Source organism: Protobothrops mucrosquamatus, unplaced genomic scaffold, assembly GCF_001527695.2.
Source record: "Protobothrops mucrosquamatus isolate PMUCROS unplaced genomic scaffold, P.Mucros_1.0 scaffold6, whole genome shotgun sequence".
NCBI lineage: Eukaryota > Metazoa > Chordata > Lepidosauria > Squamata > Viperidae > Protobothrops > Protobothrops mucrosquamatus.
Window position 1 is genome coordinate 6,829,326 of NW_015386393.1, and position 25,411 is coordinate 6,854,736.

At 38.3% G+C, this 25,411-nt stretch overlaps 2 protein-coding genes across 2 annotated transcripts in view; both read right to left on the bottom strand.

Moving 5' to 3' along the window:
* Positions 1-3,155: 3,155 nt before the first annotated feature.
* On the bottom strand, positions 3,156-14,296 carry LOC107282263 (mucin-16). Its single transcript, XM_015810036.1, has 9 exons — positions 14,163-14,296; positions 13,760-13,827; positions 7,622-7,776; positions 6,556-6,716; positions 5,327-5,394; positions 4,956-5,128; positions 4,617-4,655; positions 4,292-4,371; positions 3,156-3,892 (listed from the first exon to the last, which is right to left on the bottom strand). The coding sequence occupies exons 3-9, from the start codon at positions 7,638-7,640 to the stop codon at positions 3,794-3,796; spliced, it is 639 nt and encodes a 212-aa protein (XP_015665522.1). The 5' UTR covers positions 7,641-7,776; positions 13,760-13,827; positions 14,163-14,296; the 3' UTR covers positions 3,156-3,793.
* A 557-nt stretch (positions 14,297-14,853) lies between these two features.
* Positions 14,854-25,411, bottom strand: part of LOC107282192 (mucin-16) — a 29,177-nt gene continuing 18,619 nt past the window's right edge. The window contains exons 22-34 of the mRNA XM_015809945.1: positions 24,220-24,392; positions 23,648-23,674; positions 22,663-22,805; positions 22,343-22,410; positions 21,520-21,692; positions 20,934-20,960; positions 20,069-20,211; positions 19,883-19,950; positions 19,069-19,241; positions 18,086-18,112; positions 17,212-17,354; positions 17,045-17,112; positions 14,854-16,602 (exon numbers count right to left, since the gene is read on the bottom strand). Of these exons, the coding sequence (XP_015665431.1) occupies positions 16,416-16,602; positions 17,045-17,112; positions 17,212-17,354; positions 18,086-18,112; positions 19,069-19,241; positions 19,883-19,950; positions 20,069-20,211; positions 20,934-20,960; positions 21,520-21,692; positions 22,343-22,410; positions 22,663-22,805; positions 23,648-23,674; positions 24,220-24,392 (1,420 nt within the window). The 3' untranslated portion in view covers positions 14,854-16,415. The remainder of the gene's footprint in view (positions 16,603-17,044; positions 17,113-17,211; positions 17,355-18,085; positions 18,113-19,068; positions 19,242-19,882; positions 19,951-20,068; positions 20,212-20,933; positions 20,961-21,519; positions 21,693-22,342; positions 22,411-22,662; positions 22,806-23,647; positions 23,675-24,219; positions 24,393-25,411) is intronic.

A 25,411-nucleotide genomic window follows, 5' to 3' on the forward strand; every position in this document is an offset into this window, starting at 1 on the left:
GTTGTTGTTCACCCATGTGTTACCTCAGAAATGAAGTATCTCAGAGGTTGGTTTGAACCTGAGGACATATTTTCTCTTATTACAGTGGTTCTCAACCTTTTTAATGCCGTGACCCCCAACCAGTCGTAAGTCGAGGACTAAACCAGTCGTAAGTCGAGGACTTTCCCTGCCCGGGAGCGCCGCGCATGCGTGGTTCCGCCCCCTGCACCGGCCGAGGCATAGCTGGCAAGTGGCAGAGACGGAGCAGGCCGACCACCAGCTGGCCCAGCCCAAGGGAGGTAAGGCACCCGCCGGAAAAGGGGAAAAAAATGGCGGACAGCCTTGCTTGGCAACCCCCGTGAAATGGTTGATCGACCCCAAATGGGGTCGCGACCCATAGGTTGAGAACCGCTGTCTTATTACATCAGGAGATGGTGAATTATAGTCCTGCTTAGGCACAAAGCCAGCTCCGTGACATTGGGCCAGTTCTCCTCTCTCAGACCTAGGAAGAAAGTGGCAATGATAAATCACTTCTGAAAATGATACTAAGAAAATTGCAAGGAGTGGTCCAGGCAGTCACCAGGAGTCAAGATGACAAGTAGTTTTTGTTTAGTAACCACTCTTTTATTGGGACTGGCAACTTGATTGTTAACAAAGTGATTACTAAGCAAAACTGTGACAGTCCTTATGATTTTACTTTAGCTTTCCTTTGCTTTACAGAACTGCAAAGGTCATACATGCAAAGATTTGTTGTAAAGTTATTTTTTCATCATCGTTATAACTACAAACAATCACTAAATTAGGCAGTTGCTAAATGAGGACTATCTGTGCAAGCACACAGAAAAGCTCACTTGTTATTCCTTGAGAAATGTGGAAGCCTCTTAGTTTAAATAAATCAAAATTATCTAAATAATCCAATGCTGAAAAGACCAGCAGTATTTTGCATGCCAAGACAATTAGACCAGAGGTCCCCAACCTTTGGGCCATGGCCCATTACCAGGCCGTGGCCTCTTGGCCACCAGGCCATGTGAATAGTTGGGCAGTGCATACGCATGTGCGCATGCTCATTCCCCCTCATGCCACCGGTGCCGCGAATGTTGTGTGGGCGGTGGCAGCACTGCTAGTATCATGCTGGCAGTGGTGTTGCCATGAACCTTGCATGGATGGATGCAGCCCCACAAGTGGGCCGTGGCACGAACCTCATGTGGAGTAGTGGTGCAATCGTCACATTGGTGGTAGCATCGCTGCAAGCCTGGCGGTGGTGGCACAACACTCACACAGGCACTGGTGTCGCTGAAAGCCTCGCGTGCATGCTCGCAGCCCCATTTGCATGGTGTGCATGCTCGCAGCCTGTTTGTGCGCACGTACACACATGTGGCCACATTCACATTTGTGCATACACATGTAAGGCGCCTGCCCCTCCCTTTCCCACTGGGCCACTAATCCAAAAAGGTTGGACACCCCTAAATTAGACAGTTTCCCCCCCACCCCATGCCATCACTCTGCTGAACAGCTAATTCTTAGAGTACTGTGTAATGTTTATGTATATTTACCCATGTAGTGTGGTTATACTATTATCATTTAGCCTTCTTATTATCTTCTTTACCCCCCTCTTTTATTGATATTATTTTGATTATTATTATTCTGTTGCTTTGCCATGTGCACTGAGGGCTTCTATACCAGAGGTAAATTCCTTGTGTCGAATCACACTTGACCAACTAAAGTTCAATAAAGTAAGGATGAGGACAGGAACCCCCATATTCACTTTTTTCACATACCCACAAAGTTTTCATGGTATTAGAATTAGAATAACAGAGTTGGAAGATACCTTGTAGGTCATCTAGCCCAACCTCTGCCCAAGAAGTATCATTTCTTTTGTCTTTTTTTTAATTAAAAGTTTTATAAAAATTACAATATAAACCCCCATACCCACCCCCAAGCCCCCCTCCCCCTCCCCCACTTCCCAAAGCTGAACACAGGGTTACAAATATAATAATCATAATCTAACTAACATTAACCAACTATTTAAGTAACCAAGTCCATAACACGCTTTAACTCCCCTTTAANAATAAACAAATTAACAACCTAATTGTTAAACAATACAATATTAATACTAAAAATAATAATAATATCATATAATTAAAACTAACAAAAATTCCACTATAATAAACTATTAATAATAATAATACTCTAAAATTTACTCATAAGCCAAATGGAACTTTTTAGTCCCATATTTGTTCTGAATATAATCTATCCATCTTCTCCAAACCAAAATGTATCTTTCTTGTGAATGATCCTTCAAATAAGCAGAAATCTTGGCCATTTCTGCTAAATTTGACACTTTAAGCGTCCATTCTTCTATAGTAGGCAAGCAATCCTTTTTCCAAGAAGTATCATTTCTTGAGAATGCAAATGATTTACTAGGCTAAAATAAGGGAATCCAGTCTTTACCTTTGCATGTTATATGACTCAGCTGTTATGTTCCAAATATTTAAAATGGAAATGAGATTTTATGCGTGCATATTTTGCAATTTTATAGATATACAAAATCATGAAGGGAATTTTATAATTGTACTGAAGCATATAACATATGGGCAGATGTTTTCCCCTTTGCATCTGGTCTACTAAACTGAAATTTATCTAGCTGAGTAAGTAAAACTATTATTTACCTGTATATAAAAGATAAAAAAGAGACCCTTTGGTGAAAGAGTGAATGATCACTGTGTAAAGAAGCACAGTAAGTTGGACTTTTAAACAGATTTAACATATTCACTACTAGCTGCTAATACAAAATTGTTAAGTAAAGTTTAATTGTTTATAATTCGCTAGCACTGTGAATGAATGACAGGCAGAAAATACTGTAATTGTATCCCTACACATCTAAGGTACTTTGCTGCTAGAAAAAGAACTGAAAAGAGGAAAGATAAGTTCGGTTTAAATACTTTATCATTTTGGGATGGTGGCAACTAAATTTTAGCTATATACTGTATAATCACAAAATTAATGCAGAAAGAATTATGCCACTTCTGACTAAAGCTGATTTCTTCATACTTACATTTTTTTGTATATTCTAAGACTTGAGTTCATAGTCATACATACTGCGAATTTCTTTTTTAAAAAGTCATTTTAGATTCTTGGTAGAAGTTTAGGTTTCATTTTGTTTTTTTATTTTCTTGCTCATGTTTATTGATTTATAAGAAATCAGGAACATTTGAAATGTTTAAAAAAAGGATTGAAAATCATCTCTACCCAAGATACATTATTTTGAAAACAGATACTACAGTACAGTGCAGTACAGTACAATATGATATAATTGCAGCTCAAATAAAAATACTGTAAGTCTTCCATTTCAACAACTTAATTGTCTTTGAAGAAGAAAATTCCTGCTTCAAAACCAAAAGCAAGTGAAATGTTTACTGATTGAGCAAAAGAATATATATTTTCTTTTTTTACATTTTTAATGTGCAATAGAATTCACTGGTGCTTTGCATTCTCAAAAAGATGCAACTTTTTTTAATACTGATCCATGCTCCAGGCAGAATCTCTCTTTTTTGAACTTAAATAATCTACTCTACAGTTTTTATAGATATTTAAAAAGATATTCCAAGTTTCACAACACATAATAAATAAATATGACAGGGCACCCCATCAACCTCTAAATCTGGCATTCTTCCACAGAATATGTAGTATCTCTTTTTCATCTAGAAATTCATTCCAGCTATAGTAAACATATGTTTCTGCACAATATGTGCAAAATGGAACTCTGCAAAAAGGGTCTTCCTGCAGGGAAGGCGTCAAGTTTCCAAAATCCACATCACTGTGATTTCTGCATGTCCATGTGTGGGAAATAAAGGCCAAACATGTTCCTTTGGATCTGATACTTGCCTGCTCTCTTCTTCACCCAGGCAGCAGTCTGATTAAAGACAGAAATAAATACATTTTATGCACATACAAGTGAAGTGCCTTCCTTCTTTTGTCCATTTTCTCTCTCATGATGGACATTTCTACAGGAGCCAGTAGTCTCAGTTCCATCTGACTTTGTCAGAGGGAGAAACCAAGCAGAAGGCCCTTTCCATTGGTTCCATTAACTGCTTTTAATGCCCTTCATTCCCAGAATTGCCTCCATCAACATCTAGGAGGTCTCAATATGAAAATGGCTTGAAGGGAACCGCTTCATCACATTCCCATCCGCTATTATTAAAATTCTTCTGAGAAAACATACTCTTCAGGTATTTATTGGAAGAGTGCTGAGGATTCCTTATGTTAGAGACTCATAATTAGCCCTCTACTTTGAAGTATAGTTCATACATACCATGACACATAGAAGAAATAAAAAGATAGAACCCAGTAAGGCGGAGAAGCATATGAGGATGATGGCCCAATAAGGAAGCTCTGGAAATAATAAATAATGCAAATGCATAAATTTAATGATGAAATTTGCACCCTACCCATATCCACACATCCATGTGCACGTGTATATGTGCTTTGGATAGACTATGCTAATTCTGTTTAAGTTTACAGCATTTTCTGTAGGAACTGATACAATAACAATCCTACATTTATTTCGTTCAATGCAGAAGGAATGGGGGTTTTGAAATCTGAAGCTAAAACATCTTGGGGTAAAAGATCCTAATTACCTTGTTTGGATGGTTTTGTTGCCATGGCTGAAGGATATGCTGGAAAAGAATGGAAGGGAAGAAAGGATTTCATTAAATATGGAATGGGCAAAAGATAGGCAGAGTCCTGCAGGGATCAAACAAGCCAAGATGGCAAGCACCACCATGCAATAGAAGCTTCACCTCTTTTTTACATGTGATGCTTTCATGGCATGGTGATGACTGCCATCTTGATTTTTTTATACCCCCACCCACCCAGGGAAAGACCCCGCCCAGAGTCCAAGATTCTAATTTTGATTCGTCTCTGTTTTTCTAATTTATAGTATCTGTCAAACATATCTTGTGCTTCCCTCATCTTACCATTAATATTTATGCTGTTATTGTCCAGGCTGTATTTCCCCATTAGAGAAGCATTCTGAGTCAGGTTTTTAAATATATCATGCACAAGGTCTTTGTCAACAGTCCTTGAACCAAACTCCATTGCAAATGTGCAGATAGAATTGACACCAGTTTGAGTTTCATGGCTAGTGGGTCTGAAAAAGAAAATACAACCCACGGTAAATATTAAAAAGTGAGGTTGAGAAGATAAAGATCTGAGATTTTTATTTGTTAATGTAAAAAAAAGGACTCAGAATTTTGGAACAGTAGTAGCAATAGCAAATACAAACAAATAGATTTGTGAATGTGGATCTGGATACTTAATTAGCTTTAAATTCTGTTTAAAAACGCACCTCAGGTTTTTCACAGAACAGCCTAGAAAACTCTTGTTTAGATCACTGCGTTGATACAGATGGTTGAGCTATTCCAAGGAAAAAGAAGAGGACGGATTAATGGACTACCAGGAATGATAATGAGCTAAGAAAGAACCAAACCTATTCCTCTTGACACTTTTTCTTGAGGTTTGAAATGGAAAACTTCTTCCATATTTAATTCTGCTTTAAGGAACGTGCTGGCTAAAACTTGAGCATTATCATTCAATTAAGAGGTGTCAAATGCCCATGGTGTCAAATGTGAAGAAATTCACTACAAATTCATATTATGGGCCCACATAACCATGGGATTGGCTGGCCCCATGACACACACACACACCCCGCCGCCTGTATTAACAACTACTAATTTTCCTCTGGCTGGGCTACAATGTAATCAATAAAATTAAATATGTTTAATTTTTTTTAAAAAAAATATAAAATAACATTAAGTGAAGAATTCCACGATAAAAAATTAGCAATTAATATGCAATGGACTGGCCTACTCATGTGAATTGAAAAGTGGAGCAAATTTGGGGTGACCTGCTCATTCCTATTCCTGCGGAGTTAGGCTGGCTATTAGATATTGCATCTGTTGCAGATTGGCTGTTCTGCAGGGCATTATGTTTTCTGGATATGTTAAACTGCCCAAGATGCCTTTTAGGTAATGGAGAATATGTACCAGGTCTTACTCAATCCTCTACTTTAGTATCTGACTTCCATTTGGCAAAGATATCTATTAATTTAGAGAATCTGCCGAAGGGTCACTTTTCCTCTTCTAACTCTGAAATGGAGGATGAATAGAACAGTTCTTTTTGTAAATATTCTTGCATTTTCCTAGCCTATTTCTTTAAAAGCAGGGGACATGTGGACTAATAGATAGGTACATTATTTTTTCTTTCCAAAATCAGTCTTATTGTAATTGTGATACTTCCTCTTAAACATGCTCTAATTTTAAAAACTTTGCTTGTGAGCAGAAAGGAACACACTTGAAGATTTGGAGAGGAAAAAGATGATCAGGGGCGAGATACATTTGCTATCCATCAATCTTTTTTTAAGGGAAAACACTTTAAAAAAAAAACAACCACACTGCCTTCTATTGCAAAAATGTCCAAACTGTAGAACTACTGCTATGTATTTTTCTAGGAAGAAAATCTGCAAACATTTTGGGACTTTAACATCAATGAATTCTATAGATGTTTTCAGCCATTTACCTCATCCTTGATGCTCTCTTTGGTTTTCTGATAAACATCTGACTTTGGATTGTTCATGTCCTTGTATGGCAAGTTGATAATGGTGAAATTTACAGTGAAGTTCTTTACCTTTAGCATGTGGGGGGGCTTATCGTTTACTGCTTCAGTATTTGTTTCAAGAACTTTCCATAGAAAAAGGAGTGCACAAATACAACAAATATTTATTTACTTATACATTTAATAATCACTCAGTCAAGGCAATTCTAAATGGTGTATAAAAGCTAACAACAAGGCAATAATAATATACATTAGTATTTAATTAAATAAATAAACTATATAATTTTAATTTTAAAATATAGTTAATGTAACCCTCCTGTGTTTTAGAAAAATATTTTTCTCTTCAGATTGGTACAAGAGAATGGTCTTTTATAGTATACACATGGAATTTGTGGCACCTATTTTTATAGATTTTTATTTCATATGCATCTAGGGTTGTTTTTGTTAATTGTTCACTGTTACTGCCTAAAGCCTTTGGGGAAAAATAGTATAACAGATATAGTAAACAAACAAACATTCCACACATGTGGGGGTTCTCTTACTTCAAGTCCAAAAGGCTTGTAGCAAAGTTATTATAAGCTTCTGAAAGACCCTAAGAGTGTTAACAATCTGTCTGTCTGTCTGTCTGTCTGTCTGTCTGTCTGTCTGTCTGTCTGTCTATCTATCTATCTATCTATCTATCTATCTATCTATCTATCTATCTATCTATCTATCTATCTATCTATCTATCTATCGACTGGATGGAGCTGAGCATTTACTGGCCAGATGCCCTTCCTGACACCGCGTGGAGTTTGCAGCAGATATTTTTTTCTTTGTGCCCTAGGAGAGAAATATCTGCTGTTACCTAGGATTGAACTCTCAATTTTCCAAGTGGGAGGTGTGTATCTTCACCACTAGGTTACCAAGGCGCTCAGAACTGTCTGTCTGACAGATTACATAAGTAATAGGAAAGGAGATATTATAGATTTCTTAAAGGCTTGAGGCCTACATGAATGACCATTATCCTTTTAGTTCATGCCAAACTTTATACCTTCCATGGTGAAGCCCATGATTTGGAACCTGCTACCCAGCCACTGAGAGGTGGCATTCTGGGTCTCTCGTTGAAAGACATTTTTGATGGTGTCTTTGCTGATATTCCTTGCAGGATGGAAGTAACACCTGCAATCAACTATGATGGAACCGATCCTAAAAAGTATAGTAGGGTTTCAGGAAGAGAGAAAAAAGAAACATGGGCTGACTTCAGACTAAAGCTAGGAAGCAAGTCAGACTGGCAGTAAAATGTTTTAATACACAAAAGCATTTCAAATGATATTACTGATAAATAAAATCAGACATTTTCAGAGGCAATTTTCAAAGTCATCTTGAGTTTTGATGTCTTGATGATTAAAATGTATACAGAACAAAAGATTCCTACTATAGTATGCTGAAACTTCATAACTCTTTGCCATAAATGGCTTTTTCAGTGATGCAAAATTTCTAGCCAGCAAAACCACTGAGAGTTATATTTCCTACTATCTTAGTCAAAGGCTTCTCAACTACCTAAAAATAAATCTATTCAAAAGAAGCAGACCTAACAAAAGAGGAGGTAGAGCTGCATTACATATAAAAGATCACTATATCTCTATAGAAATCCACAAAAACAAGGATGAAAACCTCCTAGAATCCATATGGGTCAATATAAAAGGAAAAAAGAATGACATTGCTATAGGTGTATACTACAGGCCACCCAACGAAGCAGAAGAAATAGTTGAACTTTTTGCTAAACAACAAACAAATGTATGTAGGAAATATGCCACAGTAGTAATGGGATACTTTAACTACCCTGATATCAAATGGGAGACAAACTCTGCAGCAAGTGGGAGATCAAACAGATTCATAACCAACCTAGCTGACAACTTTGTCATCCAAAAGTTGGGAGAAGGGACCTAGAGGAAAAGCTAGACCTAATTCTTACTACGGTAATAAAAAAAAAGTGATAGAGGGAGTTGAAGTTGCTGGAACTGCGGATGAGAGTGACCATGTCATATTGGAATTCAATATAATGCAAACACAAGCAATGGAACATAATCCAGCCAGTGTCTTAAACTTTAAAAGAGCTGATTTTAACAAACTCAGAGAGAGCCTAAAAAAAAAAAATCAATAGATGAAAATCCTAAAGGGGAAAACAACTCAAGAAGCGTGGGAAACTCTGAAAAATATGATCACAAAAGCCCAGTCACTGAAAAAGAAAAACAAGAAATCCAAGAAGAAAGCAGCATGGTTACACAAAGATCTTTCTTTGTGAAACTGAAAGACTAAAAAGGGCAAGTACAAAAAATGGAAAGAGAGACACATAACTAAGGCAGAGTATCAGCAGATATCCTGAATCTGCAAAGATGAAGTCGGGAAAGCAAAGGCTCAGAATGAACAAAAATTTGCAACAAATGTCAAAGATAATTTAAAAAAAGTTTCTTTCAACATATAAATAACAAGGTCAAGGAAACAGTCAGTCCACTTAAGAGAGAAGCTGGCAAGGAAGTAACAAGCAGTAAAGAGAAAGCAGAGTTGCTTAACTCATTCTTTGCATCAGTCTTCACGCAAAAAGAAGCTATATAGTCCAACCTACCAAAAACATACTGTAAAAGACAGGCTAGAAATAAAAATTAAAATAAGCAAGAAAATTATTAGAGAACACCTATCTGGTCTTGATGAATATAAATCACCAGGACCTGATGGATTACATCCCACTGTTCTGAAGGAGCTGGCAGATGTTATCTCAGAACCATGTCTTTTAAAAATCCTGTAACACCAGGGAATTACCTGAGGATTGGAAAAGAGCTGATGTGGTTCCCATCTTCAAAAAAGGGCGGGGAAAAACAGACCTAGGAAACTACAGACCAATTAGCCTAACATTAATGCCTGAGAAGATACCGGAAAAGATAAAATCAAACTGATTTGTGAACATCTAGAAACAAATAAAGTTATAACTAAAAGTCAGTATGGGTTTGTTAAAAACAGATTATGCCAAACCAATCTTATTTCATTCTTTGACAAAGTGACTAAATTAGTATAGTCTAAATTAGTATTAGTATAATTTACTTGGGCGTTAGTAAGGCATTAGATAAAGTAAACCACAACCTACTACTTGATAAGATAAAAAATGTGGGTTAGACAGCATCACCACCAGATGGATTCATAACTGGTTGACCAACCGCACTCAACATGTAGTCCTCAATGGAACTGCATCCACATGGAGGGAAATATGCAGTGGGGTATCCCAAGGCTCTGTTTTAGGCCCAGTACTCTTCAACATCTTAATCAATTATTTGGATGAGGGATGTGGAACTCATCAAATTTGCAGACGACACCAAGTTGGCAGGAATAGCCAACACTCCAGAAGATAGGCTTAAGTTACAGGAGGATCTTGACAGACTTGAACATTGGATGCTATCTAACAAAATGAAATTCAATGGTGAAAAAAGTAAGGTTCTATATTAGGCAAGAAAAACCAAATGTATGGGTACAGTATAGGGCAGTGGTTCTCAACCTTTTTAATGCCGCGACCCCAACCGGTCGTAAGTCGAGACTAAACCGGTCGTAAGTCGAGGACTAAACCAGTCGTAAGTCGAGGACTAAACTGGTCGTAAGTCGAGGACTACCCAACCGGTCGTAAGTCGAGGACTTTCCCTGCCCGGGAGCGCCGCGCATGCGTGGTTCCGCCCCCTGTGCCGGCCGAGGCGTAGCTGGCAAGCGGCAGAGATGGAGCAGGCCGACCACCAGCTGGCCCAGCCCAAGGGAGGTAAGGCACCCGCCGGAAAAGGGGAAAAAAATGGCGGACAAAAAAAATGGCGGACAAAAAAAATGCCAGACAGCCTTGCTTGGCGACCCCCATGAAATGGTCGATCGACCCCAAATGGGGTCCCGACCCACAGGTTGAGAACCACTGGTATAGGGGGTACTTCGCTCAACAGTAATAACTGTGAGAGGGACCTTGGAGTCCTAGTGGACAATCACTTAAATATGAGCCAGCCGTGTGCTGCAGCTGCCAAAAAAGCCAACAGAGGGATAGAATCAAGATCACGTGAAGTGTTAATACCACTTTATAATGCCTTTGTAAGGCCACACTTGGAATACTGCATCCAGTTTTGGTTACCATGATGTAAAAAAGATGTTGAGACTCTAGAAAGAGTGCAGGCAGAGAAGAACAACAAAGATTATTAGGGGACTGGAGGCTAAAACATATAAAGAACAGTTGCTGGAATTGGGTATGTCTAGTTTAATGAAGAGAAGGACTAGGGGTGATGTGACAGCAGTGTTCCAATATCTAAGGGGCTGCCACAAAGAAGAGGGAGTCAATCTATTCTCCAAAGCATCTGACAGCAGGAAAAAGCAACGGATGGAGAGATACAATCAAGGAGAGATACAACCTAGAACTAAGAAGAAATTTACTGACAGTTAGAACAATTAATCAGTGGAACAACCTGCTTCCAGAAGCTGTGAATGCTCCAACACTGGAAGTTTTTAAGAAGAGATTGGACAGCCATTTGTCTGAAATGGTATACGGTTTCCTGCTGAGCAGGGAGTTGGACTAGAAGACCTCCAAGGTCCCTTCCAACTCTCTTATTCTGTTATTCTGTTAGTAGACCAGCGAAATACTGTGGACATAGTATACTTAGACTTCAGCCAGGCATTCGAGAAAGTAGACCACAACCTATTTCTTGGTAAGTTAGAAAAATGTGGAATAGACAGCATCACCAGATGGATTTGTAACTGGATGACAAACTGTACTCAACGAGTTGTCCTTAATGGTACTACATCTACATGGAGAGAAGTAAGCAGTGGGGTACAACAAGGTTGTGTCTTAGGCCCAGTACTCTTCAATATCTTCATAAATGACTTAGATGAGGGAATAGAAGGGGAACTCATCACATTTGCAAATGACACTAAACTGGCAAGAATAGCCAACACCTCAGAAGATAAGCTCAGGATCCAAAAAGATCTTACAGACTTGAACAATGGGCAACAACATGAAATTTAATGTGGAGAAAAGCAAGGTTTTACATTTAGGCAGGAAAAACCAAAGGTACGAGTACAGATCAGGTGAAACCTGGATCAAAAACAGTAACTGTGAGAAGGATCCTAGTGGATGATCACTTAAATATGAGCCAACGGTGTGCAGCAGCAGCCAAAAAAGCTAATACAATCCTGGGTTGTATAAACCAAGGCATAGAATCAAAATCATGTGACGTATTGGTACTACTTTATAAAGCTTTAGTAAGGTCACACTTGGAATACTGCAACCAGTTTTGGTTGCCACACTACAAAAAAGATGTTGAAATGTTGGGAAAAAGTGCAAAGAAGAGCAACTAAGATGATTAAAGGCTGGAGACTAAAACATAGGAAGAACGGTTGCAGAATTTGGGTTTTGCTAGTCTAGAGAAAAAAAGGACTAGGGGTGACATGATATCAGTATTCCAGTATTTGAGAGGTTGCCACAAAGAGGAGCCAGTCAACTTATTTTCCAAAGTACCAGAGGACAGGACAAGAAACAATAGATGGAAACTAATCAAGGAGATAAGCAACCTGGAATTAAGGAGAAACTTCCTAACAGTGAGGACAATTAACCAGTGGAACAGCTTGTCATCAGAAGTTGTGGGTGCTTCATCACTGGAGGCTTTTAAAAAAAGACTGGACAGTCACTTTTCTGAAATGGTATAGGGTCTCTGCTTGAGCAGGGGGTCAGACTAGAAGACCTCCAAGGTCTCTTCCAGCTCTATTCTGATTGAATTCTTTCAATCAATATCAATATTATCATGTTTGATTATTTTGGAATATCTTTCCTAAGACACCTAGCTCAGCAGCAGCAGGGCCTAGCAACCTTTTTAGTGCTGAAAGCTGCATTTTCCAGGACTAATCTGTTAGTGAAGGAAGATCCCCATGGTAGGCCTAGCTGCAGTAAGGAATGAATGTGACCCAATGCCTTAAATGGGCATTCTGTTTCTGACCCATAGTTTGTTATTCTTTCCGATTTCCCCTTTAACAAACAACAACACTCTTTGAGGCACTTTCTCTCCCCCCCCCCCAAGTTGCAGAGAGCTTAGAGAGCTCCTGATGAACTTGCAAAGAGTTAGTTAGGCCCAGCTATCCAATGCTAGTTAATAGGTAAGTGGATGGAAAGCAATGGAAAGAGGCAAGGAATAAAATTCTCCTTTATTTTCAGCAGTGCTTTTTTTGTAAAAAAAAAAAAAAAAAAAAAAAGGTGCCGGAACTCACACATGTCATACAACCAGCCTTGCCTACCAAACAAGGTTCCATCCAAAAAAGGTGCCGAAACTCCGTTCTGGGTGTTTTATGACAAAAAAGCCCTGATTTTCAGTAGCTCTAAATTGTGTCATAATTGAAAAGTCTGAAGAAAGGTAAAAATTGGGGAGTGCTATTTTGATGTCTTCCCTGCAGCATCTGCTCTACTTTACTTGAAAAGGTGGGTAAGGAAGGGAAAGAGGACTCTTGTTCCTTTACAGACATGCTGGTTTGGAATTCTGGAAGTTAAAAGCCTAAAGTGCTAGGTCCAACAGGGGTAGGCAACCTTGGCTCTTTTATGACTCGTGGACTTCAACTCCCAGAATTCCCGAGCCAGCATGGCTCAGCTTGGAAACTCTCCCTTTCCCCTCAGCATGGCTGGCTCAGGAATTCTGGGAGTTGAAGTCCACGAGTCATAAAAGAGCCAAGGTTGCCTACCCCTGTTTAGGAGAATGTGAATTGGGAAATACTGTTCTTTCTTATTTTTATTTTATTACTTGTAGGTTCCTTCAACCATAGCCAGCTAAGTGACTAACATCCCACCTTCATAATAAAGGTTAATGCAGCACTGATAGTTTCCTAGTATGCTGCAAAAACAAACCCTCACCTAGAGAATACTATCTCTGTTAAAAGTTTCATATGGACAGAGTTAGGTGGTATCTTCAAGTGCTTCGTATTAAAGACAGATAAGATCTAAACAAATGAGTGTATAGACATAGTTTAAATATTTCATGAAATCATAATTATAGTTTCTTGAGTAAGCCACATCTGGCTGAATTCACACACCATAATGATCCATAACATAATTCACTTGGTTTTGATTTAATTGTTTATGAACATAATGATGCCATCAAGATCTTGCTCAGAGTCACCTTTGATAAATACTGACCTTAATTTAGTTACAGCACAAATTTTGAATCCATCGTTGATGGAACTCTGTTGGAAGAGTTGATTCAACTGGAATCAAATCAAATTAAATCCTATTAAGATTAAATCTACACTTTTAAATCTCTTGCTCTGAGATTGATAAAGTGATATATTTGAATTTAATGGACATTCAGATTTAATGGACATTCTCTTCCTGAATTACTTTATTGTTACTATAAAGTTGTAGGTATGCCAGTTTGTGGAAGGTATGGATGCAGATTAGGAAAATTAATTCAAAAACATCCTACAAAGAAAGGGAATTAGAAAATGTGAGAGAGACTTGCAATAGCACCATCTCATGGTATTTGCCTATCATGTTTCTATTCAGGGTTTGTAGTAGAGGACTTCTAAGTGAAAATCCTCACCTCATTACTGATGGAACCGATCAATTGCTTATATTCTGGTGATAATGGATTTGTATTGGTCAAGTTCTTGTTGATAATTTTGAAACCAAGCTCATAGCCTACTAGACCTGGAGCTGAATCAGTTGTAGATGGTGAATAGCCTAAAAGAAGGAAACAAGAAGCAATCTGCTATTTTTTCTTTTTCTTTCTTTTCCCATTTTACTATCGAGCATAATTCAAAGCAGTCATAGTCATGGCTGCTTCCTTGATTATAATTTTTATTAAGAATTTTGATTATAACAGTAAAATCTAATATAAAGTAAATTTAATGAAAAAGAGAATACAGAGAAGAAGCAAAAAGTGCAAGGAAAAAGAAAAATAAGAGCATAATGAAGAAAGAGAAAATAAATGTATAAAGAAGTGATTTCTGACTTTCATAACAATATGGTTAAACAAATTTGTGACTCTTCCCTCCCTAATAAAGTTACTTTTTAATAAGAATTTTATTAAGAACCAAAAAACTAACACAGACTACTAAAGAGTGAAAAAGCAAAGAAAGTGAAAAGAAAAAATGTGAAAAAGAAAAAGAAAAAAGTTTCCAATTTTCTTTGCAGCAAATATAAGTACAATTACAAAATTATCTCTTATTCTATATTACAAAAAGCACACTTTTTATTATCATTTTTTTCTAATCAAAACCACAAATCATAAATATATTTTTCTGTTTAATGCAAAATGTCTAGAAGAAATTTCCAGTCAGCCATAAATGTAGGTATTGGTTTTTTTTCTGATTAAAGAAGTTAATTTAGCCATCTCCATTAGTTCCATCATCTTCATCATCTTTTCCTCTATTGTGGCTAGTGTCGAATCTTCCCACTTTTGAGCATATAATAGTCTTGTTGCAGTTATCATATATAAAAGAAAGTTCCACGGCTTTTTTCTAGTTGCCTGTCCATTCATCCCGAAAGAAAAGTCTCTGGTTGCAGTTTTAACCTTTACAATCTTCTTAATGTACAGTATGTATTTGTTTCCAGATGTTTTTACTTTTTTACATGTCCACCAAAATGTGATTAAATTGTTCCTTCATATTGTTCACATTTCCAGCAAACATTCAAAGTGCCTTTATACATTTTAAACAGTTTCTCTGCTGACAGATAGCAGTGTACATCATTTTATAAAAATTCTCTTTGAGATTACAACATAATCTAAATTTCAATCTTTTAGCCACATATTTTCCCATTGATCCATTTGTATATTGTAGCCAAAAAATTTAGCCCATTTTATCATACATTCTTTCATGTGTTCTTCTGATATTTCATCAGAGGTTTGTACATCTTAGCAATGACATGTTCATCATTAATACATAGTTATATTTCAAACTCAGTCTCATATTGTTCTAAACCACAAAATCTTTTATCCACTAAAATTTTCTGATAAGTGTACATAAGAAAAACATTGACAAGAATATTTTGTTCTTAAATCTTTTCTTGATTTCATTTTACAATCCCCTTGTGAAAATTTTAATACACCACAATAAATGAAACACTTATCATTTCTCTTTTGTAAAATGCTTCTTGCACTGAAAGCCAAAAAGGTGTTTTCAGGCAGAATTTATATTTATTACACATTCTAAGAATAGCTGATCTGACATGAGTTCTAAAGTCTACATTCTCTTAGCAACATCTTCTTTTATCTGCTCTCTTAATTTTACAAATCTTTCTTCCATTCTTTCTTCAAAATCATCAACTTTTTCCCATCTGATAAAATTCATCATTTATTAAGAAAAGTTTGAATGTACACACAACATGCCGCCATTTTTAACTCCTTGACACATTAGGCCAGGTCCATCCTAAACATGAAAGGGTATCTCTATAAAGTACACCAAGCAATGTCGATGTTCTAAGGAATTCTGTACAAAATTTACGTGATGTGATAATCCTCTTTGGGTGGCAATTACTTGCTTTCTAATAGGATAACAATAGTTCAATATAAAGTGTCTATCTAGCCCAATGTTTGCTTGTAGAAAGTCCTTGGGCATTACCAGAGAAAACTACAAAATTCTAAATGAACATGAGGTGTCAATAAGCACTGTTGCCATCTAGCAATTATCCAGATTTTTGTAACCCAAATCCGGTAGACATAGAAACAAAATTGTAGCCCACTGGCATCTCTCGTTGCTGTCACTGAGACACACTACTATTTAAGTTAGATAATGTTGGTCAGAAGTAATTCAGTGCTGGACAGCCTCAAAGGTTTTTAGTCACAAAAGCAAAACTAATGCTTCTTACCATTAACAAAAAGGCTGTTTGGATCCAGGTTGTACCTCCCCATCTCGGTGAAATGGTTGGTCTCATTTATCAATTTCTGATATATATTGATTGGATCGAAAGGGGGAGCTGTAGCGGCTTTACGATAGCAGCACACACTGTCTACTTCAGTGTACTTTCTCTGATTTACAGATCTGAGAAGGAAAAGATCCAAATAAAGATATATTCACAACAGGTGTACAGATCTTGGAACTACCTGGCAGTCTGAAGTATGAAAGGACTTCGAGTTCAGCTCTGCTGTATTACAGCAACATATATCCTTGATTCTTTTCTTGACACTGCTTTGTATCATTTTTTTCTTCCTGCTGGTTTGACTATTTAGTATGCCCCTCTTTATTTTAAGCTAATTTCAACCAAATATTGAAGCAAATAAATTGTTTTGGATGAAAATGACAGACCAAGATCTTTAGAAATTAGAATGGGGATAATAATGACATGTTAAAAAATGGATTAGAAATAAACTATGGGTTCTCTCAAAAATGACAAGGTGTTGTGAGAGATCTATATTAGAATCCATTAATCCCCGTAGTACGGCATTTACGGATCCCTAAAAAAATTCCAATCCATAATGCTTACCTTAATGTTGATAAACGGCAGTTGATCAAATCACGACCAATGTCACTGTTTTTCAATATATCTCCCAGCTAGGTATAAAGAAAAAAAATATGTAATTGTTGCCAATACCAAAACACTATTATGAAAGTCCTATGTAGAAGAGCCATTGGATGCATTGGTCTTCTTACCAAATTAACCAAGAATCGTTGTGTTGAGTTGAAAATCCTTGATATGGGATTAGTCATCTGTGGCCTATAGATCAAATTGGTTGCAATGAAGTTGACTGTAAAGCATTCAGTTGCCACTGGAGGTCTGGAAGTGGGAGAAAGACCTAGAAGAGATACAGTGAATGTCAGGTATGGAAACTGGAGTTGATAGCATATAATCAATCCATCAATCATTATTTTGTATTTTGCAGTTCCTGTCATGAATACAGGGTGTTCAGTGGTGCATTAACAGAAGTTTAAGAACAAGCATATCCTTTTCACAGTTTGAAAGTAACTGTTATTCTCAATCTGCATTGGGTCTAGAAAAGGGCAAGAAGGATGAGCAGGGGCTGGAAACCAAGTTGTGCAAAAGAAAAATTGATGAGTCAAGCCTGGAGAACAGAGGACTCATAAGGACTATGGTAGCACTTTTCAAGAATGTAATGGGATACTATAGATAAGGGAATAGGCTGTTCTGTAAAGTCCCAAGATGCGGAATAAATTCACCAAGCAGATTCTTGTTCAGTGTTACAGAACTATTCCTAATAGTCATAATCAGAATTGGAATATCAGAAATCAATACCCATTCTCTGTTTGAAGATCTCTACTGAACACATCACTTTGGGAATTGGCATGGTGCACTAGGTTACACCTTTCATTATCTGGAAAATCTTCTCAATATTTAACCTGCTTCTACATCCCTGTGGTTTCCACCTTTTGTTTGTGGCAAAAGCCTGTATGGCATATTGCTTTGCTTGCTCTGCAATCGGTACATTTGGGACAAGGTTGGACATTTTAGATTGTGTACCACAGTTGGAGTCCATGGCTCAAGAAATTTCTGTAAAGGTGTACTTACTGGTCGGAGGTGATGCTTCATGATAATCTGAAATGGAAAGAGAGGTGCAAAAATGGAAAGAGAGACACAAAAGAAGGCACAAGAGCACACTGATGTGGGAAGTTGGCTCTCAAGCTCTCCACCATGAGAAAAAGAAGATACAATAAATTCTTCCTATATACTTCCAACTACTCCATCTCAATGAATCTCAGGTAATAGGTTTGCGAATTATCCTGAAGGTCCCCAAATAGCAGCAATCGTTAGTTTAAGTAGGCCACTGTGATTAACTCTATATAAAGTGTCCACCTAGTCAAGGGGTAGGCAACCTTAGCTCTTTTATGACTCGTGGACTTCAACTCCCAGAATTCCTGAGCCAGGATGGCTGGCTCAGGAATTCTGGGAGTTGAAGTCTACAAGTCATAAAAGAGCCAAGGTTGCCTACCCCTGACCTAGTCCAATTATTACTTGTAAGAAGGTCCTGGGACAACATCAGAAAAAAATCAGGAAGATCAGAGACACACATCTGGACTGTGAAACTCCAAATGATCATGAGGTGTTAATAGACACTGGTACCATCCAGTGGTCATCTAGATTTTTGTAGATCAAATTTCGTGGGGCTAAAAAAAGTCTTGTACCCCTCTGGCATCTCTCCATGGTGTCACAGAGAAGAACTATCACGTAAGTTACATAACACTGATCAGAACCGATTCAGTGCCAGTCAACCTCATAACCTCTTTAGCAATAGCATTTAGACTTATATACCCTTCACAATGCTTTATAGCCCACTCTATGCAGTTTACAAAGTCAGCATTTTGCCCCCAACAATCTGGGTCCTCATTTTACTTACCTTGGAAGGATGGAAGGCTGAGTCAACCTTGAGCCGGTGAGAATTGAACTGCCAAACTGCAAGCAGCCAGCAATCAGCAGAAATAGCCCGCAATACTACATTCTAACTACTGCATCACCACGGCTTTTTAGTCATGAAAGCCATCTCTGCTTCTTACCATTAACAAAAAGGCTGTTTGAATCCAGGCTGTACCTCTCCATCTTGGTGAAACCATTGGTCTCATTTATGAATTTGCGATATATGTTCACTCGATCAAAAGGGGGAGCTGCAGTGATTTTATGATAGCAGCAGACACTGTCTACTCCGGTGTTCTTGCCCTGATTCACAGATCTGAGAATGAAAAGACACAACTTGAGATGTATTCAGAGAAGCTGTAGAGGACCTTGGATGATTTCACAGAGGTAAGGTGGCACTTGGATCTACCTGGCAGGCCGAAAAGTAAAAGGTGAGGTCTTCCAGTTCAGACTTAATACAGGTCTGCTACATTATTGCAGCCTTGAACATTTTGTTGACCCTGGTTTGTTCCATCTGCGTGCCACCTCCCATTTTTCTTCCTCCTGGTTTAACTATTCAGGATCCCCTCTGGGTATTTCCTAGCTGATTTCATTCTTGAATGGCTCCCTACATTACAGGGAGACAGTTCTATCACCCTCTTTTTGGAGTTGTTTCTCACAATATTTTTATGTGGTGTTTTTAAACTTTAAATTCCACTTCAGACCTGATTTGGGGAAGGCATGAAGGAAGTTAACCATGGAGCCACCAGCACAGTGATAGCAAATGAAGACTGAAGCAAAGAAAAGGTTTGGGATGCAAATGCTGAAAGAATTTCTTTTAGAGATTTGTATATCAACGTGAAATGTTACAAAGTGGAACTGAAACAAATATGACTAGATGTTGCAAAAAGTCCATATTAGAATCCTTTCATCCGCTTAGATATCACCCCCAAAAAATCTCCATTCCATATTTCTTACCTTAATGTTGATAAAGTACAGTTGATCAAATCAGGACCAATCTTGCTGGTGTTCAATATCTGTCCCAACTAGGTTTAAAGGAAAAAACTATGTATTTATTACTGGTAGTAAAACACTATTGCTGACTATTTTATGAAAGTCCTATTTGGGAGAGCTATTAGGGTAAGTATGCATTTGCCTCCTCACCAATTTACGAAGCACTCCTTGTGTTGAGCTGAAGAGCTTTGACTTGGGATTACCCATCGGTGGCCTATACATCAAATTCTTGATAGTGAGGTTGAGTGTAAAGCATTCAGTTACCACTGGAGGTTTGGAAGTGGGAGAAACAGCTGGAAGAGAAATAATGGATCTCAGATATGGAAACCAGAACTGATGGTATATAATCTATCCATCAATCATTGTTTTGTATCTTGCAGTTCCTATCATGAACACAGGGTTCAGTGGTGCATTACAGAGGTTTAAGGACAAGCATGTGCTTTTCACAGTCTGAAAATGACTTATTCTCAATCTGTTGTGGGTCCAGAAAAGGGCAAGAAGGACGAGCAAGGGCTGGAAACCAAATTGTATAAAAGAAAGATGGATTAATGAAGTCCTGAGAACAGTGGACTGAGCAGGACTATGGTAGCACTTTTCAAGAATGTAATGGGATATTATACAGAAGGTAATGGGCTGTTCTGTAACATCCCAAGATGCAGAATAAATTCACAAAGTAGATTCTGGTTCAGTGTTACAGAACTATTCCTCATGGTCAAAATCAGAGTTGGAATATCAGAAATCAGTATCCACTCTCTGTTTGAAGAGCTCTCCTAAACACATCATTTTGGGAATTGACATGGTGCACTGATTGACACCTTTTACTGTATGGAAAAATCTTCTCAATATCTAACCTGCTTCTTCTCAATATTTAACCCATCATTTGTGGCAAACACCTCTAGAGCATACTGCTTTACTTGCTCTGCAATCGGTATATTTGGGACAAGGTTGGACATTTTACATTGTGTACCACAGTAGGAGTCCATGACTCAAGAAACCTCTGTAAAGGTGTACTTACTGGTCGGAGGTGATGCTTCATGATAATCTGAAATGGAAAGAGAGTTGCAAAAATGGAAAGAGAGTCACAAAAGGAGGCACAAAGCACACTACTATGGGAAGTCACTCTCAAGCTCTCCATCATGAGAAAAAGAAGAGACGATAAATTCTTTCTACACACTTCCAACTACTCCATATCAACGAATCTCAGATAGTAGGGTTGTGGATTATCCTGAAGGTCCCCAAATAGCAGCAGTTTTAAAGTAGACCACTGTGACTAACTCTATGTAAAGTGTCCACCTAGTCCAATGATTTCTTGTAAGAAGGTCCTGGGACAGTGTCAGAAAAAAATCATCCACATGTCTGACTGCAAAACTCCAAATGATCATGAGACGTTAATAGACACTGCTGCCATCTAGTGATTGTCTAGGTTTTTTGTAGCCCGAGTTTGGTAGAGCTAAAGAAAGTCTTGTAGCATCTCTGGCATCTCTCCATCATGTGTCACAAAGAGGAACTACCACTTAAGTTACATAACACTGGTCAAACTCGATTCAGTGCTGGCCAGCCTCATAATCTCTTTAGTCATGAAAGAAATCTCTGCTTCTTACCATTAACAAAAAGGCTGTTTGGGTCCAGGCTGTATCTCTCCAACTTGGTGAAACCGTTGGTCTCATTTATGAATTTGCGATATATGTTCACTCGATCAAAAGGGGGAGCTGTGGTGGTTTTACGATAGCAGCAGACACTGTCTACTCCGGTGTTCTTGCCCTCATTCACAGATCTGAGAATGAAAAGACACAACTTGAGACATATTCAGAGAAGCTGTAGAGGACTTTGGATGATTTCACAGAGGCAAGGTCGCACTTGGATATATTGGCAGGCCGAAAAGTAAAAGGTGAGGTCTTCCAGTTCAGACTTAATACTGCTCTGCTACATTATTGAAATCTGGAGCATTTTGTTGACACTGGCTTGTTCTGTGCTAACTCATAGTTTTCTTTACCCTGGTTTAACTAGTCAGAATCCCCTCTGAGTATTCCCTAGCTGATTTCATTCTTGAATCGCTCCCTACATTAGACAGACACAGTTCTGTCACTCTCTTTTTGAAGTTTTTCCAACAGCATTTTTAACCTGGTGTTTTTAAACTTAAAATTCCACTTGAAACCTGATTTTGGGAAGGCACGGAGGAAGCTAACCATGGAGCCTCCAGTACACTGATAGGAACTTAATATTGAAGTAAAGAAATGGTTTGGGATGAAAATGCTTTAAGGACTCTTCTAGAGATTTGTATCTCAATGTGATATGTTACAGACTGGAACTGAAACAAACTACGGGTTATCTCAAATAGGATTAGATGTTGCGAGAAGTCCATATTAGAATACTTTCATTCCCTTAACAGATATCACGAAAAAAACTCCATCCAATATTACTTACCTTAATGTTGATAAACTACAGTTGATCAAATCAAGACCAGTCTTGCTGGTGTTCAATATTTGTCCAAGCTAGGTGTAAAGGAAAAACTATGTATTTATTGCTGATGGTAAAACATGATTACCCATTATTTTATGAAACTCTAATGTGGAAGAGCTACTGGGGTAAGTATGCATTTGTCTTCTCACCAATTTACATAAGAGACCTTGAATTGGTTTAATGAAAAGCCTATGTATGGCAAATAGTAAAACACTATTGCTGATTATATTATGAAAGTCCTATGTGGAAGAACTATTGGACAAAGTATGCATTGGTCTTCTTACCAAATTAACCAAGAATCGTTGTGTTGAGCTGAAAATCCTTGATGTGGGATTAGCCATCTGTGGTCTATAGATCAAATTGGTTGCAATGAAGTTGACTGTAAAGCAATCAGCTGCCACTGGAGGTCTGGAGGTGGGAGAAAGAGCTAGAAGAGATACAGTGAATCTCAGATATGGAAACCAGAGTTGATGGCATATAATCAATCCATTAATCACTATTTTGTATTTTGCAGTTCCTGTCATGAACACAGGGGGTTCATTGGTGCATGACAGAAGTTTTAAGAAAAAGTATATGCTTTCATAGTTTGAAAGAAACTGTTATTCTCGATCTGTTGTAGGGCCAGAAAAGGGAAGGAAGGATGAGCAGGGGCCAGAAACCAAGTTGTGCAAAAGAAAGATTGATGGGTTAAGCCTGGAGAACAGAGGACTTAGAAGGACTATGGTAGCACTTTTCAAGAATGTAAAGGAGTTCTATACAGAAGGCCATGGGCTGACCCAAGATCCTGAATGAATTCACAAGGCAGATTCTTCATTCAGTGTTACAGAACAATTCCAAATGGTCATAATCAGAGTTGGAATATCAGAAATCAGTATCCACAATTCAAGATCTTTACTGAACAGACCACCTTGGGAATTGACATGCTACATTGGTTGAGCCTTGTAATGTCTGGAAAATATCAATATTTAACCTGCTTCTCCATCCCTGTGGTTTCCGCCCATCATTTATGGCAAAAGCCTCTAGGGCATACTGCTTTACTTGCTCTGCAATCGGTATATTTAGGACAGGTTTTACTGTTTGGAAAATCTTCTTAATATTTAACCTGCTTCTACATCCCTGTGGTTTCCCGACATTGTCTGTGGCAAAAGCCGCTAGAGCATACTACTTTACTTGCTCCACAATTGGATTACTTGGGACAACAGCAACATTTAGATTGTGTACCACAGTTGCAGTCCATGGTTCAAGAAACCTCTGTAAAGGTGTACTTACTGGTCGGAGGTGGTGCTTCATGATAATCTGAAATGGAAAGAGAGTTGCAAAAATGGAAAGAGTCACAAAGGAAGAAACAAGAGCACACTGGTATTTGGAAGTCACTCTCAAGCTCTCCACCATGAGAAAAAGAAGATACAATAAATTCTTCCTACACACTTCCAACTACTCCATATCAACAAATCTCAAATAGTAGGGTTGTGAATTATCCTGAAGGTCCCCAAATAGCAGAGTTTTAAAGTAGGTCACCTAGTCCAAAGATTATTTATAAGAAGGTCCCGGGAGAGCGTAAAAAATAATAATAATTGAGAAGAACAGAGCCAGCATCTCTGGACTGCAAAATTCCAAATGACCATGATGGGTTAATAAACATGTTGCCATCTACTGGTCATCTACATTTCTGTAGCCTGAATTTGGTAGAGCTAAAGAAACTCTTGTAGCCCTCTGGCATCTCTCCATCGTGTGTCACAGAGAGGAACTACCACTTAAGTTACATAACACTGGTCAGACTCGATTCAGTGCTGGCCAGCCTCATAATCTCTTTAGTCATGAAAGAAATCTCTGCTTCTTACCATTAACAAAAAGACTGTTTGGGTCCAGGCTGTATCTCTCCAACTTGGTGAAACCGTTGGTCTCATTTATGAATTTGCGATATATGTTCACTCGATCAAACGGGGGAGATGTGGTGGTTTTACGGTAGCAGCAGACACTGTCTACTCCGGTGTTCTCTCCCTGATTCACAGATCTGAGAATGAAAAGACACAACTTGAGACATATTCAGAGAAGCTGTAGAGGACCTTGGATGATTTCACAGAAGTAATGTCACATTTGGATCTATTGGCAGACCGAAAAGTAAAAGGTGAGGTCTTCCAGTTCAGACTTAATAAAGGTCTGCTGCATTATTGCAACCTTGAGCATTTTGTTGATGCTGGTTTGTTCTCTGACCATGCCAACTCACATTTTTCTTTACCCCTGTTTCACTGTTTGGGATACCCTCTGGGTATTTCCTAGCTCAGTGATGGTGAACCTTTTAGAGACTGAGTGCCCAAACTGCAACCCAAAACCCACTTATGCATCGTCGAGTGCTGGGTGGGTGTGGCCCATTGGCTGGGTGTGGCCAATTGGGTGGGCGTGGCCAATTGGGTGAGCATGGCTGCAGTGGTAACGGCAGACTGGGTGGGACTAAAAAGTTCAATCAATCAATTCCAACTTTGCAAGAACTTTTGTTTTTCTGCGAGAAGTTGAAATTGACTGATTGAACCTTTTTTTTTTTTGGCACATGGCGGCGGAGGCCTAAAGCGAAAAGGTTTTATAAAACCCAGCTGAAAGCCTAGGACTGGGGCGACGATGCGCGTGCCCACAGAGAGGGCTCTGAGTGCCGCCTCTGGCACCCGTGCCATAGGTTCGCCACCACTGTCCTAGCTGATTTCATTCTTGAATGGCCCCCTACAGTAGACAGACACAGTTCTATCACCCTCTTTTTGAAGTTTTTCAGACAGCATTTTTAATCTGGTGTTTTTAAATTTTAAATTCCAAACCTTATTTTGGGAAGGCATGGGGGGAGCTAACCATGGAGCCTCCAGCACAATGACAGAAACTTAATATTGAACCAAACAAATGGTTTGGGATGAAAATGCTTTAAGGAGTCTTTTAACGATTTGTAAATGTGATATGTTACAGACTAGAACTAAAAATAAACTATGGATTCTCACAAATGTGGCTAGATGTTGCGAGAAGTCTATATTAAAATACTTTTATCCCCAT